The sequence below is a fragment of the Amphiura filiformis genome, chromosome 12 (assembly GCF_039555335.1).
Source record: "Amphiura filiformis chromosome 12, Afil_fr2py, whole genome shotgun sequence".
NCBI lineage: Eukaryota > Metazoa > Echinodermata > Ophiuroidea > Amphilepidida > Amphiuridae > Amphiura > Amphiura filiformis.
Genome location: NC_092639.1, coordinates 5,552,741 through 5,570,273, shown reverse-complemented (window position 1 = coordinate 5,570,273; position 17,533 = coordinate 5,552,741). Strand labels below are relative to the sequence as shown.

The 17,533-nt window shown below is 36.1% G+C and overlaps 1 protein-coding gene across 2 annotated transcripts in view; it reads right to left on the bottom strand.

Annotated features, from left to right (window-relative positions):
* LOC140165700 (protein SCAI-like) overlaps positions 1–17,533 on the bottom strand; it is a 167,899-nt gene that overhangs the window by 140,402 nt on the left and 9,964 nt on the right. For both annotated transcript variants that reach the window (XM_072189009.1, XM_072189010.1), the window contains exon 3: positions 16,240–16,326. In XM_072189009.1, the coding sequence (XP_072045110.1) occupies positions 16,240–16,326 (87 nt within the window). The remainder of the gene's footprint in view (positions 1–16,239; positions 16,327–17,533) is intronic.

Here is a 17,533-nt window from a genome sequence, read left to right as displayed (position 1 = left end):
TTTTCTATAATCTACATAATAATCAAAATTTTGAGATTACAAGTTCTGAGAAAATGGCACTCACAACCTCGGACGAATGGATGACCAACAGACAACCAGGAAATACAAGACCTCCGTGGAGGCATAAAAAACATTACTAACATCCGTGCCGAGTTGAATTTATTCATTCCATTCAACTGCTAATTGGTTTGTGCCATGCCACTCTGATTAGCTACTCAGTAGGCAACATCAAGGGAACAATTCCTTCACAGAATGATTTGATTTGGTGTGAAAACAGACACATATAATGAATTTATGGCATAGAGTATGTCAGGTATGAATCAATCTTGTTGCATGTTATCATGGTTATGGGCTCGCTAAAGTACACCTCTGCCTCTGGCCCTGCCATTGAATTCCAGAGGGAGGTTCTTTGTAACAGAAATAGCATTCAGAAAAGAAGGAACTCAGATTACACATGAAATAAATCATAGAATTTTGACCTTGCAAACATTATCCCGGTTTCAGCACCCAACAGCCGTCATCTGAGTTGAATATTAAAAACTGTTACAACAGCTATAAGGTGCTTTACCTCTCCACCCAGGTGTATAAACGGGTACCGGCATTCTTTAATGCTGGGAAGATAACAGACTCACTGTGGAGGAGGTGTATATAGCGATCCCCCGACAGCAATATTACTTGGGAGGAGTCTGGTCCAATCACCAAATTAAAGAAAGATAGGCATTTTGTTCACTGAATATATGATATACATGTTCACCTTCTTTATCTTTATCTTTTAATTACAGATATATATACAATGCAGATATGAGAAGAACTTAACTGAAAAAGACAAAATTGGGGAAAGCTTTTCGCAAGAGGATATCTGGATACCCGAAGAAAACCTGTTAGCTTTGCCTAAGAGTAGGGCAGGCGTTGGTACCGTTTTTTGATGTCGACATATTTCGTATCTTGACGTCGACAGTGTGTTGACATACATTTGGGTTCAAAAAAAATAACAGGACTTTTTTTCTTCATGATTTCAGGAATATTTTAAACATTTTAAAAAAAAAAAAAAAATATCTAGAAACACTAGCAGCAATTTCAGCAGAATCCAAGATGGCCGTCTTCATAGCGCAGCATGTAACGATTTTTTTTTGTTATTTATTTTTTTCGCTTTGGAGTGTCAGGACCTAGACCTAAATGCTAGGATCATTCATGGTTGACCTAAAAAAAAAAAATTAAAAAAAAAAAAAAATTCAAGATGTTTTGTATTTTTAATATGAAAATTGATAATTTGTATTCATGTCATACTCTATTAATGATTTAAAAATGCATTGAATTTGAATGCATTTTTTTTTTCCTATCATTTATGTCTAGGTCCAGGGACACTACAAAACCGAAAAAATTTAAAAATTTAAAAATAAAAAATTTAAAAAATAAAAAAAATTTTTTTTTAATCCTTTTTTTTTTTTTTAATTCGAGTATAGTACCAACCCCCAATTTTGAAAAATGTTCACCCAAAAACGGGGTGGGACTATACTCGCATCAGTACGGTACTTGTTTTTAAAACATCCATGTGCAAACTGAGAAACCTTCAAGCCAGTGATTTGCTCATCGGGAGCATCGTAAAAATCCATCAAAATTCAGGCTTTGGCACCTTTGTTACTATCAGCTACTGCCTGCTAGTGGTTAAGCTGGAAGTTGTGTATTAAAGACAACAGAAGACATTTTACTTGAATGGGGCTTAAACTTTGTCAATACTGCTGTTTTCTTTGTTTTTTGCCAAAATTTTCATTTCAAAAATATCTAATGACAATTTGAATGACCTTTCGCTTTTAGGCAATTTATAAACAATTTTAATTTTGTTAGACTTTCGCTGGGATCAATGAATGGGCCAACATGTACCCCACCCCTCATCTACAGCTCCACAAACACACTTATTCTACATGTATTGTTATCTGAAACAATGTTTAATCAACATACAGAGTCCTGGCTAAAATGGTGGATTTTTTTTTGCGTAGGGGTGTGTTTGATACACAGTACAAAATATGCCTACATTGTATCATCCGTAGTCTGTATTTGTAATGCACAATAGTGGACATATCTTTAACATTCATTTGGCATACAATAATTATTGCAACCTACTGCAGCCCTCCACACACAGAGGACGGTGCTTGTTTACAAATTGGTCCTACTATTTAAATGTAAAAACTGCATGTGTTCTCATTTGCAAGGCAAACACCGATACACATCCCACACCGACACCACCCACCCCCACCTTTCTGTACATAACATCTTAGTGACAATAACATGCTTAAATTTTACATTAACTGTATTATATATAATCCATCATTTTGTACCTTCCCTCCCTGTAGACTTGTGCCCAGACTATGAATGTAGACATTAAAATGGCCATCATCCACTCAGTTGTTGAGCTATTCCTGTTGAAATCCATACACCCCTATGTAAGACATAACCTTAATCTCCCACACAGGGGGTGTATATTTCAAATGGAATCACCCATTTAGGTAACCCCGTTTGAAATACACACTCCCTATGTGAGAGATTAAGTTCATGTCTTCTACAGGGGGCGTATGTATTTCAAATAGAATGACCCATTGCTTCCTTACCATGTTATCAGTCCGCATGCAATCAGATTTGCGCTCCTAAATTGAATTCTCACCTGGGTAATTGATGGACAACCTGACATACGTAGCCGGGTGACCGGCACTTTTTACCGGTTAAGGAGGCCAGCCACAGCGAGATCAATTCTTTTATTTTGTATGACATTAAGCAATGGATGGATCAAGACATGTTTAGTCAGGTAAAAGTTGCTATTGCAACAGAGTTTAGTATAAATGGATTCACATCTGTGGGTAATACACTGACAGTCAGTTGAGGGTATCTTTCTTGACATTTGATTATCTTTTTACTATGAACTGATACCTGGAACAGTTTAAAGTCATCATAATGTATGATTTCCATATTTTTATTTTGTTATTCTTTACTCAAAATGCTGAAATACTATTAGTAATAACTGTCCATTTTAAACCGAAATAACAATGTAAAATGAAAGAAAACCCATTGGCTATTTTGTTCCAAGGGGGACTTAAGGTGGTATGAAAGGCAAAATCAAGTTGCTCTGGTTGAGATTAAAACAGACTTGTTCCATAGAGATATGCAAAATCATCTTAATTCTAAAATTTGAGCCAAATCGGACAAACGGTTTTTGAGATATTGCTGTTGAAAGATTCTTTGTATTCTATTGTTTTTGCCAATATATTGATGAAGTTAATGAGGAAAATTGGCAAAATGTGCTCATTAATATTAATTTTTGCCAATATTTTATGAATAAACCTTCATACTACTTTTTACCTTTTAATTTTGACCTGACATTTTGCCAATGTGTCTCTATGACCTAACCCTTTAACATGTGATTTTCCCGCCCATCTAATTTGCATATTTGCATAATTAATTAGCCTTAAGTATAATGCTAATTAATTATACAAATATGCTAATTAGATGTGCGGGAAAATCACATGTTAATGTTTTAGGCCATAGAAACACATTGGCAAAGTTTCATGTCAAAATCATATAAAATAAAAGTAGTATGAAGGTTTATTCATAAGATATTGGTATAATATTGGCAAACATGAATATTCATGAGCACATTTTGCCAATTTTCTCATTAACTTCATCAATATATTGGCAAAAACAATAGAATGCAAAGAAACTAAAAACATGTATATCTTGACAACCGTATGTCCGATTTCCTTCAAACAAAAACTATTTTGCTCAGTGTATTTAGCTTAACTTATTCAATCTATTCAAATGGTTCTAAATTTACTTTCTGTTTTCCAGAAACATCGTTTCGAACCCCCTTAATATGTGAATTATTTTTGCTCTGTTGACCTGACAGACTGACAAACAACAATTAAATTTTGGCATATTTTCTAGACCCTTCCTGATAGGATTCAAAATTGAGATAGAATTAAGGCCACTCCAATATCCTGACACCATCAAGAGTGATACTGGCCTGCAACCATCAGAACTCCAACTCAGGAAAGACAGAAGAGTTTTGGCTCAAAATACTTCTGATGCAAAGACAACTGATGATGATGAGACCAAGTTTGGGGGAAAAACATTTGGTCATTGGTGCTTCTGTGAAAAACTTTCATTACAAAATGTTACATGATCAAGGGAAATGTTGAAAAAATTCAATTGCATCTTTTTACTTTTTAATGTAAACCACATGGAATTTGAACATCACGTTATAAAAGTTATCTTTAGGCAATTCATCAGTTGCTGAACACAATACAAAACAAAAGAATTTGAGCACCTTTTTGCCGATAACTCTTTTTATCAAAATCAATTTTAGCGCTAACAGACTCATTTCCCTTGATCGTGTCACATACAGGGTTGTATTGGGCAACTTGGCCCCCAATTGGGCAACTTTTGAATATTTTCACCCGCAATTTTAAAAAAATTCCTGTCCGATAAAATCCCTGGTTAAGTAAAAAATTGGTACTTTTCAACAATGCTCCCTCAACATAGAAACCAATGGTTAAGAGAAAAATTGGGCGACTTCGATTATTTGACCAGTGATTTAGACTGAACAACAGTTTTTGGCAACCTTGGTCAAATATAGTACAATGATCATTTGTATGCAAATCTACACACAACATAATGGGAAAAGTGACAGGACACAATATACATCAGAAAGAAATACAAATTAAAAACAACTCCCAACTGACCAACCACTTACTCTAGACCTGTAAGGCGCCGGAAAAAAAACGTATTCTACGGGTGGATGGACATTTCAACTAGGGGTTGGTCAGTCTGGTTTTTTTTTCTTTTAGCAAAAATCACGAAAATCTGTAAATAAATTACTATTTTCGTTGCAATTTTTTCCCTTCGGTTTTACATACATTTTATTTCAAATTAAATCTACTCTTTACCCAAAGCAGCTGATTTTATACCCATACAATAATTTCTGCCAAAAAGAAACGGCTAATTTTACATGCATACAGCTTTTTTTTTTAATCTCAAAAATGTTAAATTTAGGTCCAGTCAGGTCCATAGAACAGGGGTTTTTTGCTGCCTAAGTGTTATTTTTCTCTTTTTCAGCCTTCCCCATCCATCCATAATCATTTGTGACATCTCCCTACACGTTCTGTTATGCTAAGGTGCCTCATTGATTCACAAGGCCCTAATTGGCATCCATTTTCTTAAATGACCACACCATATCCTTGCTAAAAGCTTCGCCACAAGTAGTAGCCATTAAACTTAAGAACATAATGTAACTTTAAGTATAGAACAACTAGGATCATTTCTACGCCTAGCTGGCTCTGGGCTATTCCACTTAAAATCCACACTCCACCTGTGGAAGATTTTGGAAATATCTTCCACAGGGGGAGTATGAATTTCAAATGGAATGACCACATTAGGCAGTTCCATTGAATGTCATACACCCTCTGAGAAAAATTCAACCTGAATCTTCCACTGAGGGAGGGCGAGTTTCAAATGTAACTGCCTAATGTGGTCAATCCATTTAAAATACATACTCCCCCTGTGTAAAATATTTCCACAATCTTCCACAGGGGGAGTGTGGATTTTATATGGAATAGCCCTATATAGCTATCTGGTAATACAATCCTGAGGTACTGTTATATAACGACGGACCGGCACAGCAAGACAAGATGAAATTTGTGAATGGCCTAGATTGCAAAGTGTTACTTACATAGATGCCATATCATGTTACTCCGAGACTTGATTTTTATAGCGCCTTCTCTTTTTTTCTACATGTAGGAATTCATGTGCTTCATATTACAAGGAAGTTTTATGGTAATTTGAAACGGGAATCAGTCAAGTTCGTGTAGCGTGCCTATGGTTATAGACTGCTGATGAAGCATATTGCTATTGCATAATGTTCATGGGCCGACTCGTTTAGTCTCGGAAACTTAAAACCATACATGTAATAGGCCTCTTTGTTTATTCCTGCAATGCAATGTCACAGCTGACCATCTATCCACCTTGTTTAAAGGGTATTTCATATGCAATCAAAATCAATATGGTATCCACCATATTTAATCTTAAGTCGGCACAAAAAGTAACACAGCTTTTTATGTTGAAATATGGTGAAAACTATTATTAGATCTGAAGCTATAGGCGTGTTTATAACAGCTATGCTACTTTTTGTGCAGACTTTACATTTAGGAAACACACATATTGTATAGCTAATCAGCAGGGTAATCAGCACCCCCATATTCATTTCAAGCTTATATCTGTTGAAGTGATATCTTTCAATGCAATTTCAGCATGAAATTTAGTGAAACTGTATCACAGCAAAATCATTCCAGCATTGAGTTGAAAAAAGGCTGTTAATTTTGAATCACATCCTCCAAATATAGCATTGTCTTACACAAAATGGCCAGTTTGACTTTTAACACAGTAAATAATAAGCATCCCAAGTACTTGGGTGGAATATGCCTCCAACATAATCAACAGGGAAAACACAAGACAAAGTTAGATGCTGTGTCAAAGGTCACAACTCAACATCCAATCCCCGGAAGATGCTGGTCTATTGTAATCTTAGCCCTATATACTAACTCTTAATCCTAACCATAATCTTAACCCTAACCTACCAACACTAAAACCTAACCCTACACCCCTAACACTGAAACTAACCCTAAATCCCCAAGACTAAACCTAACACTAAACCCTAATTCTAATATCTCGTCAAGATAGCAACATTTTCAAGTTTTGTTGTGTCTGTTGCACAATAGAAAACAAAAACTGTTTGCTTGTTTGCCTAAAATTCTACTTTCACTAATAAACCATAATCATAGCCCTAACTCTTAATCTTAAAACCATAATCTTAACCCTAAACCCTAACACTAAAACCTAACCCTAAATCCCTAGTTACACTAATCCTAATATCTCAATTACTTTAAAGTTTTGTTGTGTCTCTTGCACAATAGAAAACAAAAACCGTTTGATTGTTTGCCTAAAATTCTACTTTCACTAATAAACCATAATCATAGCCATAATCTTAATCCTAAACCCTAAGACTAAAACCTATCCCTACATCCCTAAGACTAAACCTAACACTAAACCCTAATCCAAATATCTCAGGATGGCAACAGTTACTTTAAAGTTTTGTTGTGTCTCTTGCACAATAGAAAACAAAAACCACTTGCTTGTTTGCCTAAAAATCTACTTTCACTAATAAACCTAATCATAGCCCTAACTCTTAATCTTAACCATAATCTTAACCCTAAACCATAACACTAAAACCTATCCCTAAACCCCTAACACTAAAACCTAACCCTAAATCCCTAACATTAATCCTAATATCTCAGGATGGCAACAGTTACTTTAAAGTTTTGTTGTGTCTCTTGCACAATAGAAAACAAAAACCGTTTGCTTGTTTGCCTAAAATTCTAAAACCATAATCATAGCCCTAACTCTTAATCTTAACCATAATCTTAACCCTAAACCCTAACACTAAAACCTAACCCTAAATCCCTAACACTAATCCAAATATCTCAGGATGGCAACAGTTACTTTAAAGTTTTGTTGTGTCTCTTGCACAATAGAAAACAAAACCTGCTTGCTTGTTTGCCTAAAATTCTACTTCCCCAAATCCTGCTCATTTGTTGTAAGCAACACGTCTGCAGATGAAGCGTTATATTGATCTTGTCTTTCCCTACAAATGGCTGCAGGTTGCAGCTGCTGAACAGCTTATGAAACATCATTTCACGCTCGCTACTTCAATCTCTTCATCATGTTCATTACCAAAAACATACAGTTTCGGGGTTAACCCGCAAATACGTGCATACAAGGCATACATGTGTTTTATACAAAACTCCTGACAAAGTATTTTCGAATATCTATCTTATTCTCAAAAAGTGGCTTTTTATTATTAGCTGCTGAGAGTGGTGCAGCATAAAACTTTCTGGGGGCAAGTATATATAATCTGTCGAGACTTGCACTTTTTTCTGTTCCTCTTCTTATTTTCTTTCAAAGTATCTACATTTTTGATAACATTTGTATTAAAATAAAAACAAGCTTCAATATGTGACGAGAATATGAAACTCAACCTTAAAATTACGCTAATCCATTTAAAGTTCACACTCCCCGTGTGGAAGATTGTGGCAAATATCAGAGATTTCAAATGGAATTAGCCCATTAGAGTAATCTTTCTCAGAGAGTGTATGAAATTCAAATGAAGCTGCCTTATGTGTTCATTCCATTTGAAATTTATATTTGTATTCCCCCTGTGGAAGATATTTCCTAAATCTTCCATATAGTCTGGTGCCGAAACCCAAAATATCGACTTAACCCAAAAGTAGCGTCCGCACAATGTTTTTTTGTTGTTTCTATATCGTCAAGACCTACTGATTCAGAAACTGACTGATGCCACCTCAGCACCCTTGGGCATTTTGGGTAACATGGATTTTATATGGAATAGCCTTTTCTTCTGGTATTAATTGTATTGTTCTTTTCAACTCAGATGCCCAGGGAGGGGGTTCTTGTGGTAGGAAAGTGGGTAGGGGTATATGCAGTAGAATATGGCACCATTTCCAAGCTCTCAGGTTACACAATGAATCACAAAATTCCAGAAAACTGGTCTAGAGAAGGGATGCATTTTCCCACCTTTGCCAATTGTCCATAAATTTGGTTACAAAATTTTGCACAAAAAAAGTTTACTTTCAACTTAAAAACCATTTGAAGGTGTAGATCATTCTTGGTTGTCTTTTTGTCAGGGTCATTTTCAGAATTAATCCCAGAAGCACAAACCAGAACCAAGACCACCATCCCCCAACCACACCCAGCACAGCTGTATGTAGATGCCACACTTTGGCACAGAAGCCCCATACAAAATTTATTTGATATTTTGTTTAAATATAGACTTTCACCCTTGTTTGTTTGGTCATTATGATTTAATTTCAATTTTTATACTTTTTATATTTATATATCAAATGTTATGCTGGTATATAGCATTTTAAACAGCTGCAGTTTCCCTGTTTCATACATGTATGTAATTGTATTCATAATATGAATGCTATACATGCATCTGGGAGAGCGAGTTGGCGCAGCGAGTTGGCGCAGCGGTACTTCCCTCGCCTTGCACCACTGAGGTACCGGGTTCAAGCCTCGGCTGTGGCCAAGGACTGTTTGGTTTATCCCGATTCCATGCTCGCTCTCAAAGCTTCTCTCCGGGATCTCCAGTTTCCTCCTGCTTTCAAAAAATCGGTGATTAGTTGTTTGGTTATCAAAAACTTCCTTCACCCAATGGAATTTGGGGAGCTGCACAGAAAATTGGTGGATGTTACAATCTAAGTGCGGATAGGTCTGCGCCAGGTTAGGCAGCAACTGGCCTAGTTGATGCAATCTGATTGTGATGATTCACCATGGCAGCGAAATTACTTCAAATCTGGAAAAAGGCGCTATATAAATCCGAAATTTATTTATTTATTATTTATCACAATTTGCAGCATGTACATGTATGAATTGTAAAAATTTTTAAATGGATGCAAGATTTTGAAGTTCCCCCAAGGGGTTTTCATCTTCCAAAAAATGAGGGGTGTTTAATCATTTGGAAAATTTTTTGCATCAAAATGAGTAATGATGAAGTGAGTAAATAAGAACTTAGCCTCTGCTAACAGGAAACGTCACGATAGTATGAGCTTTTTCTAGAAGTTAACATGGTATATTCAGCATTTTATTAATATTTTCATAACAAAAAGGGCTAGAGGGAACCATTTATTAGAGATGATATAATATGGCAAAATTAACGAATACATATAAGCAGTCATCTTGAAAGGCTGAAAAAAAAAATGATATTGTCTTATCCGAAGAGATACATGGTTGCATGGCATGTTTGGGGTGAGACTTGGCGACATGCCATGTCAACTGAACCATCTGAAAACTTATTGTACCCAACAGCAATGAGGAATTCCATTTGAATATACACACTCCCCCTGTGGAAGATTGAGCTAAGGTCTTCCATGGAGGGAGTATGGGTTTCTAACAGAATAGACAATTGGGTAACTTCCATTTGAAATACTCCCTTAAAGAAGATATATGTAGGGCCTGGGAGTATTTCAAAATAATTACCCTAGCCAATTCCATTTGAAAAATATGCTCCCTCTGAGGCTCTGAGGATGACTTTTCTTAAATATTCTACAGGGGAGCAAGGATTTCAAAGAGAACAGCCCAATGGCAACATAAAGACAGACAGGTACTAATATTTTGGATATGATAAATCTAAAGAGCACTATCTGTAATAACTAGGCCTAGGGAAAATGCATCCGTGACATCAATCTGAGCACGATTTTCAATAAATCTGCGCACCATCAAAATCCAAGGATATATGATCGGAAATGAGGTACATCCTAGCTGTACCTTATTTCTTATTATAAATAAAGAACCGCTTGTCTTCGGTCACTGAAATTTCAGTGTAGTAATTGGATTCCTTGCCCCTATAATATACATAACTTTTGTTACCAGTGTGTTATTAGTTTATGAGAAAAATGCAAAAATAGACACAAATTTATCAAGGGGTGTAGTACCCCCTTAAATACACTCATTGTGCATTCAAAACATGATCGGGAAGTTTGGTTGCAAGTTGTTGTTTTGTAACTCTCATCTTTGCCACATTGTTAAACTATGTGTTACTTGTCAATGATACAATTCTGTACAATGTCCCCAATCCAGACATTACTGAAAAATTCAGAAGACAAGAACAATTCCACAGTTACAATGTACAATGTACAGGGATGAGATTGGTAAATTGTTGAATCTGTGGAAAATCTCATCCCAACCAGCAATATACCTGGTTGGTCCATCCAACAGGCCACTTTTCTGATTCCTGTTTCATCAAGTGCATGTACATGTACAACTCAATACTCATCAGCCTATTGTATTTAAGCTTTACAAGGCAGAAAAGATGATGTTTGGAGTTTTAAACACAGGCCAGGGGGCGAGGAGGACCCTATACCAGGGTTCCCGCTACACCAAGTCTTTGTGTCTTTTAGCACAGTAAAATCATAAGGGACTCCATATTTTACAAATTTTGAAAATTATGGGGTCCAACTGGACCCCATCATTTGAGACTATAATTATTTAATGTGATAACCGTGTCAGAATTTGTGTTTAAGACCCCCAAAAATTGTTTGGGACCCCATAGTTTTCAAATTTTGCAGATTATGGGGTCCAACTGGACCCCATAATATTTGGACCTAGCGGGAACCCTGCCCTATACCCCAACAAATATCTCAACCGATTTACATTGATCTCAATGGAGTCAGATTTTGACACCAAATCCACAGATTTCCGCGAATCCGCAGAGAAATCTCATCCCTGACAGAAAACATGTTATTTCCCACCATTATCGATTGAAGATTCTCCAAAGCCATATTCAAATCAAATCAACAAGAAAAGAAAAAAGCTTAAGTTATGAATAACATGTTGAATGACTGAACCATATCAATGTACCGGTACACCACTATATGCTTCCATGTGCATTATCAAAATACTTTCAATCTAAAAATGACCATTAGTGGCAAGAGGATTCGTAAGTATACCATTATCAGATGAAGCGCAGGCTATGAAGGAAAGAAAACTACAGGCTATTCCATTTAAAATCCACCCCCCCCTATGGAAGACATCCCATTAATCTCTCACACATAGAGTGTTTATTTCAAATGGAGTCACACATTCTGGTAACCCCATTGAACTACACTCCCTGTGTGAAATATTAAGGTTGTCTTCCATAGGGGGTGTATGGATTTCAACTGGAATAGCCCTACGAATGCTAATGACAGCTTATAGATTGAATGATCTAATGTTTCAACGTCTTATCTGTACGCATAATCAATATAAGACCGGCAATATTGCTAGCTCACTACATTCAATATCCTGTCAAATCATTTCCTTCTTAGCATATTTTAAATGTATTTAATCCATTGATGCCGAGCACCAAGGATGCAGTAGCTCACATAATTAAACATAGTTGTGGATAAAATAACACCATTTGCTTTCAGTAATTGTTTGATTGGAATTCATACTATCAAATCCATTTTTGGTGACATACCTTGTTACAGTTTCATGCTGATATGCAGTACTCCATCAGACTGGCAACCTTGCTTCTTCTTTCCAGAAGTTGTTGCTGTTGGAGTCGAAAATATTTGGTAAGAAATAATTCCCTTCATCTCTGTTCATGGTGTTTCACTCTCTGATCCAAATTGCCTTTCTAATCTATCTTTTGTTCCTGTTGGTCTCCCTTGTTCCTGTTGGTCCTCCTAACTTATGGCCTTAGGTCGGCAACGAGGGTGAAACACCATGAACGGAACTATTTCTTACCCAATAAGGAAAGAAGAAGCAAGTTTGCCAGTCTGATGAAGTAACAAGGTATGTCACCAAAAATGGATTTGATAGTATGAATTCCCATCAAACAGTTATTAAATTGAAAATCCAGATGAACCTAATACAACACAGCTTTTAATAATATGTGACATGATCAAGGGGAATGAGTCACATGTCGACCCTGGTCGAAAATGAGTTTTACATATGTTTCTAAAGAGAACAACATTTAGAGCTTTCAGAAACTGAAAACCCCATGTTGATACCACTTTTCTTTGCGAAGTTAGATCAATTTATCAATCGCTGAAAACAATATAAAACAAAAGAATTTTAACACCTTTATTGCCAATAACTCAAAATCAATATTAGCGACATCCGACTCATTCCCCTTGATCATGTCACATATTTCAAATTTAGATGTACTTCCTCCAAAACTTTCCTTTGAGTAGAATTCTTGGGATACATAGCTGACCAATATTGTGAATCACACACACTTATCATCCAATTCTGACCAATTCTCAGAAAATAGGGGTACTTCTATAGTATACAGTTATACACAAATAATGTTGATCAAATCAGACTCCCTAAAAAGTCCTGATAAGATTTACCAACACATGAGATTTCATTTGCAATGTCATTGTGTCATATATTAGGCCATTTCATTTAAAATCCACACACCCCCATGGAAGATTTCAAGTGCTGCCATCTCAACTCCAATTACACCATGTTCAATCTAGCTAGAAATTTTGCTATTTTTATGTGAAACTGTGGTAATTTTAAATCCAGAACTTTGAATTTTGCATACATTTGGCCTAAAATTTGACAAATTTTGTTTGGATTCAAAATCCAAAATCTTCTAAACCTTGTAATATGTCCACTTATCAATGATGAAAATGGTCGGATCTGAAATAATTTGAACTGCTGATTAGGATGGAATTCCAAAAGCATCCACAGTGACAGTAAGGTTTCCAAATGGAACAGCCCATTGGGCTATTCCAGTTGAAATCCATACCCCTCTATGGAAGACATGACCTTAATCTCCCAAACATGAAATGTTAATTTCAAATAGGGCTACCTGAATAGGTGACTCCATTTGAAATCTACACCCCCTGTGTGAGAGATTAAGATCATGTCTTCCATAGGGGGTGTATGGATTCAACTGGAATAGCCCATTTGTTGCGAGCCGAGTAAGATGATGACCTTGTAACCTCTGTGAGCTGACAATCCAATCAGCGCAATCCAATCATGAATGCAAACCCAGTACAATATGATTGGAACCGATTGATATTACACACAGGCCATGTGCTATGAGTAAATGGCATGCCGATGGCTTCAAACCACAGTTTAAGAATATAACTTGACACATCAGTATCTTTGGTTCTGTTTGCCTATCTATGTATATATTTTTGATTATAAATGTAAAAGATCAAAAATGTGCTCTGTGGTTTAAAGTCTTAAAGTCAAGACATAGGGACATCAGGATTTGGTAGAACAATTGTGCTTCCCCAGAATCAGGGATGTAGCTACGGAGGCGGTGGTGGGCGGCAGAGCCGGCACTCAGATTTAGAACCCACTACTGATAAACAATTAAAGCTCTAGCACCCATCATTCAAGTGTCAAAAATTGCAAAATCACATAAAATTTGGCCAAATTTAGGCAATTTTCAATAACATTGTCAATTTCACGAAAAATTCCCTCAAATAACACCCGGCACTAACAATTCTCTAGCTACAACCCTGCCCAGAATACATGTAAAATTGTGGTAAATATTGCTATCTTTGGAACTAATCATACTTCTATTCTTTCTCAATGACAGTAACTTTAAGGTTAGCAACTTTTTTTTTTAAACTGTTGCGATTTGATAGTTCACAGCATCTTGCAAATGGTAGTGAGCTTTGGCAAAAATTGCATCGATCATTTCATAGCGAGTGTCTAGAAGAATTCAAATATCACAGATATACTTTTGTAGGTCCTGTGGTTCTTGAGTTATGTTGCAAAGAGGGCTGAAACAACAACACTTTCGTAAAACATACATAACTCATTAACAACAATAAATCAAGCAAGTTTTCAAAGTACCGTATATGATTTGTAGAATGAACTTTTGCAAAACATCAAAGTGTTATTTTCAATAATATATTGATTTAGATAATGAAAATTGAATTTTTTTTTTACTGCTTCAACCAACAATACCTAGTTTAACCTTAAATACTTGTAGTATTGACCGTTTAATTGTACCAGTACCCAATTGGTTATGTACAAAATTGCACATGTAAGATTTATATCAAAATATTTTATGCTGCTTGTCTCAGGTGCTCTTTTATCAAAATAATCAAGTCCAAACATTTCATCAAGGTGTCATTTTGAAATCCAACTTCAGTCCCGGTGCCCTCTCATATTATGATCCTTACATTGGCCATTTCAGCATGAAGTATTCCAAATAAATTCATAGAGTGATTTTTTATTCCAGTATTGATTTAAAAGGAATATGAGCCCTGTTATATCTCATTGGAGTGGCATGTCCTCATGCTCTTGTGTCTCCCTGGGCCAAGGATCAATTTCAACAAATCCTCCAGACTGCTATAAATAACATAACATTCAACATGCAATATATAATCCCTGTTCACCTTATTAGGTGGCAAAAAATCCTATTCTGTTATTCAAATCATAAAATTGTAGATATAATAAGAGTGACGGACGGCTTGACATATGCCGCTATCTGATCCGATCAAGCCAATGGTGGAAATTGTGAAAATAAGATAATATAATAATATTTGGTTTCGGGTTTTTTTTTAATTAAAAACTTAGCAACTTTGAAACCATTGCAAGGACAATGTATGCTAAGTGTTTCAGTGTAATTGCAAGTTGATGATAATAATAATTAATTAACTGGGCTATTACAGTTGAAATGCATACACCCCCTATGGAAGGCACAACCTTACTCTCCCACACAGGGGGTGTAGATTTCAAATAGAGTCACCCATTCAGGTAACCCAATTTGAAATTCATACTCCCTGTGTGGAAGATTAAGGTCATGTCTTCCATAGGGGTGTATGGATATCAATATTGGAAGAGCCCATTTTCCAACTTGCCTCCTTTGGCCATTCTGGATCAGATCATGTCACAAGTCTGTTTGTCTGTAGATAACATCAATTTGCATTCAAGGGCTATTCAGTACACCCCTATGGAAGACATTACCTTTATCTCCCACACAGGGAGTGTGAATTTCTAATGGGGTTACCTGAATGGGTGACTCCATTTGAAATCCACACCCCCGATAACTGTGTAGGAGATTGAGGTGATATCTTCCATAGGGTATATAATTTCAGCTGGAACAGCTGTTATGATGAAAGTTATTGAACTATATTAAACCTTTTTCAATGATTTTCCAATTATATGTGGATCAAATGTGCGATTTTAAGAGTCCATAAAGTATAATAGTGGAATTCATGAAAGGGAAGTTATTCATAAAATTTAACAAATATGCCAACAGGTCCAACCAGGGAAGTGAGATAGACTCACTTCCCTGGTCCAACAGACTAAATTTCTTCAGTGTTTTTCTGCATCAAATCTAATATGTTAGCCCTGTGTGTAATACACAAAGTACATATTGTGCTGTCTTGGCACTTTTGTACTATGCAAAATATGTGCATGTATAGTTTTGCAAGGGCCTGGTATTACTCCAACTTGTATCATGGAGTGGTCATAAAACTAAAACAATGAACACAATAAAACCATACATACACGTATACATGTACAAATATGTATAACTGTAGTTACAAAGTCTTGTCACATCTTTTGACTTCTCAGCAACCTTCAGTTGCTGATTCATAACATAACAAAACTAATTAATGTTAAGTTCTACCGCTAATTACAAAGCTTCATCATCATACTTACTAATAGTGATAGTACAACTGTCCTATCTTGGAAGCAATCTCTCCAATTTGCCAACGTTTTAATCCATAACGTGCATCAAGCACTTGTCTACAAGATGAAAATAGAAAAGAAAGAAAAGAGAAAAACATGCTCAAAAGAAGTATCTATAGTATAAGGTTCTGAAAATCTAAATAAACCAACATTAAACTCAGGGCAATTATATGACTCAAGAGTCCAGTTTCTTTGTCTACAAATGTATGTAGACCTACACACAGTCACATGCAATGCTTCTCAAATGTGCCATCCATGGACATTGACCCATACAAAGATGCACAGACACAATGTAGCGTCCCAACATGCAAAGTCCCTGTTTGTAGGCAATGAGAATTCTCATATGTATACTGATGAGGTCCGATTGCTCAATTCCCTGTGTTTAACAAATCACACATGTACATGTACAGTGTCTCCAGGAGAAATACTGCACTTCAAAAAATGTGCTATAATAGGCATGTACATTTGTAGCATTTTCGTAGCATTTCAATGATTTCATGTAACAAATGTATCAATGCTGGCCTGGAGTTCGCCATACATATTTGGTACACTGAACTGTATTTATGGTTGGTACAGTACATGCACATGTATATTTCACAAATGCCCACATGCATACCATTTACTAGCCTACACAGACACACACTACCATAGAGCACACTCCTATGTACAGTTGTACACAATGTTTTGGGGCTTGAATTTTCTTTATCTAATCCCACTTGTATTACATGTTCCAATGGAAAAAGGAGGTCACGTACACAACCAGGTTGGGGAGTTGCAAGTTTTTGGAATGTCCCATTTTAGCAGTTCTTTCCAATGGTGTAAACCCTACAAATATATATCATCTTTATTGCCATGCATTGAGCGTAACATGCTTTCATAAATAATCATACTACATGTGTTCACGTAGGTACAATTGGATTTCATATGAATCATGTACGGCCATGTTGTCCATGTACATCACGCTAATGAGCGCATACTGGAACCAAGGCCTATGCTGGAACTCGGCAGACCTTTGATACAAATATGTATGGTGAAGGGATTCAATGGAAAAGATGTTACATTATTACAATAAGCAGACTATAGAGACACATTAAAATCAGACATTAAATCTCTTATAATATGTAGTATTTATCACTGTCTCATAATAAGCTTAAAGGGGGATCCAGTTGACCAGGCAAACTTTCAAGGACAACCCAATTAAGTAGGCTTAAAATATAATCAAGTCAATGTTCACCTCTATACCACCAAACTTTGTACAGCTCCC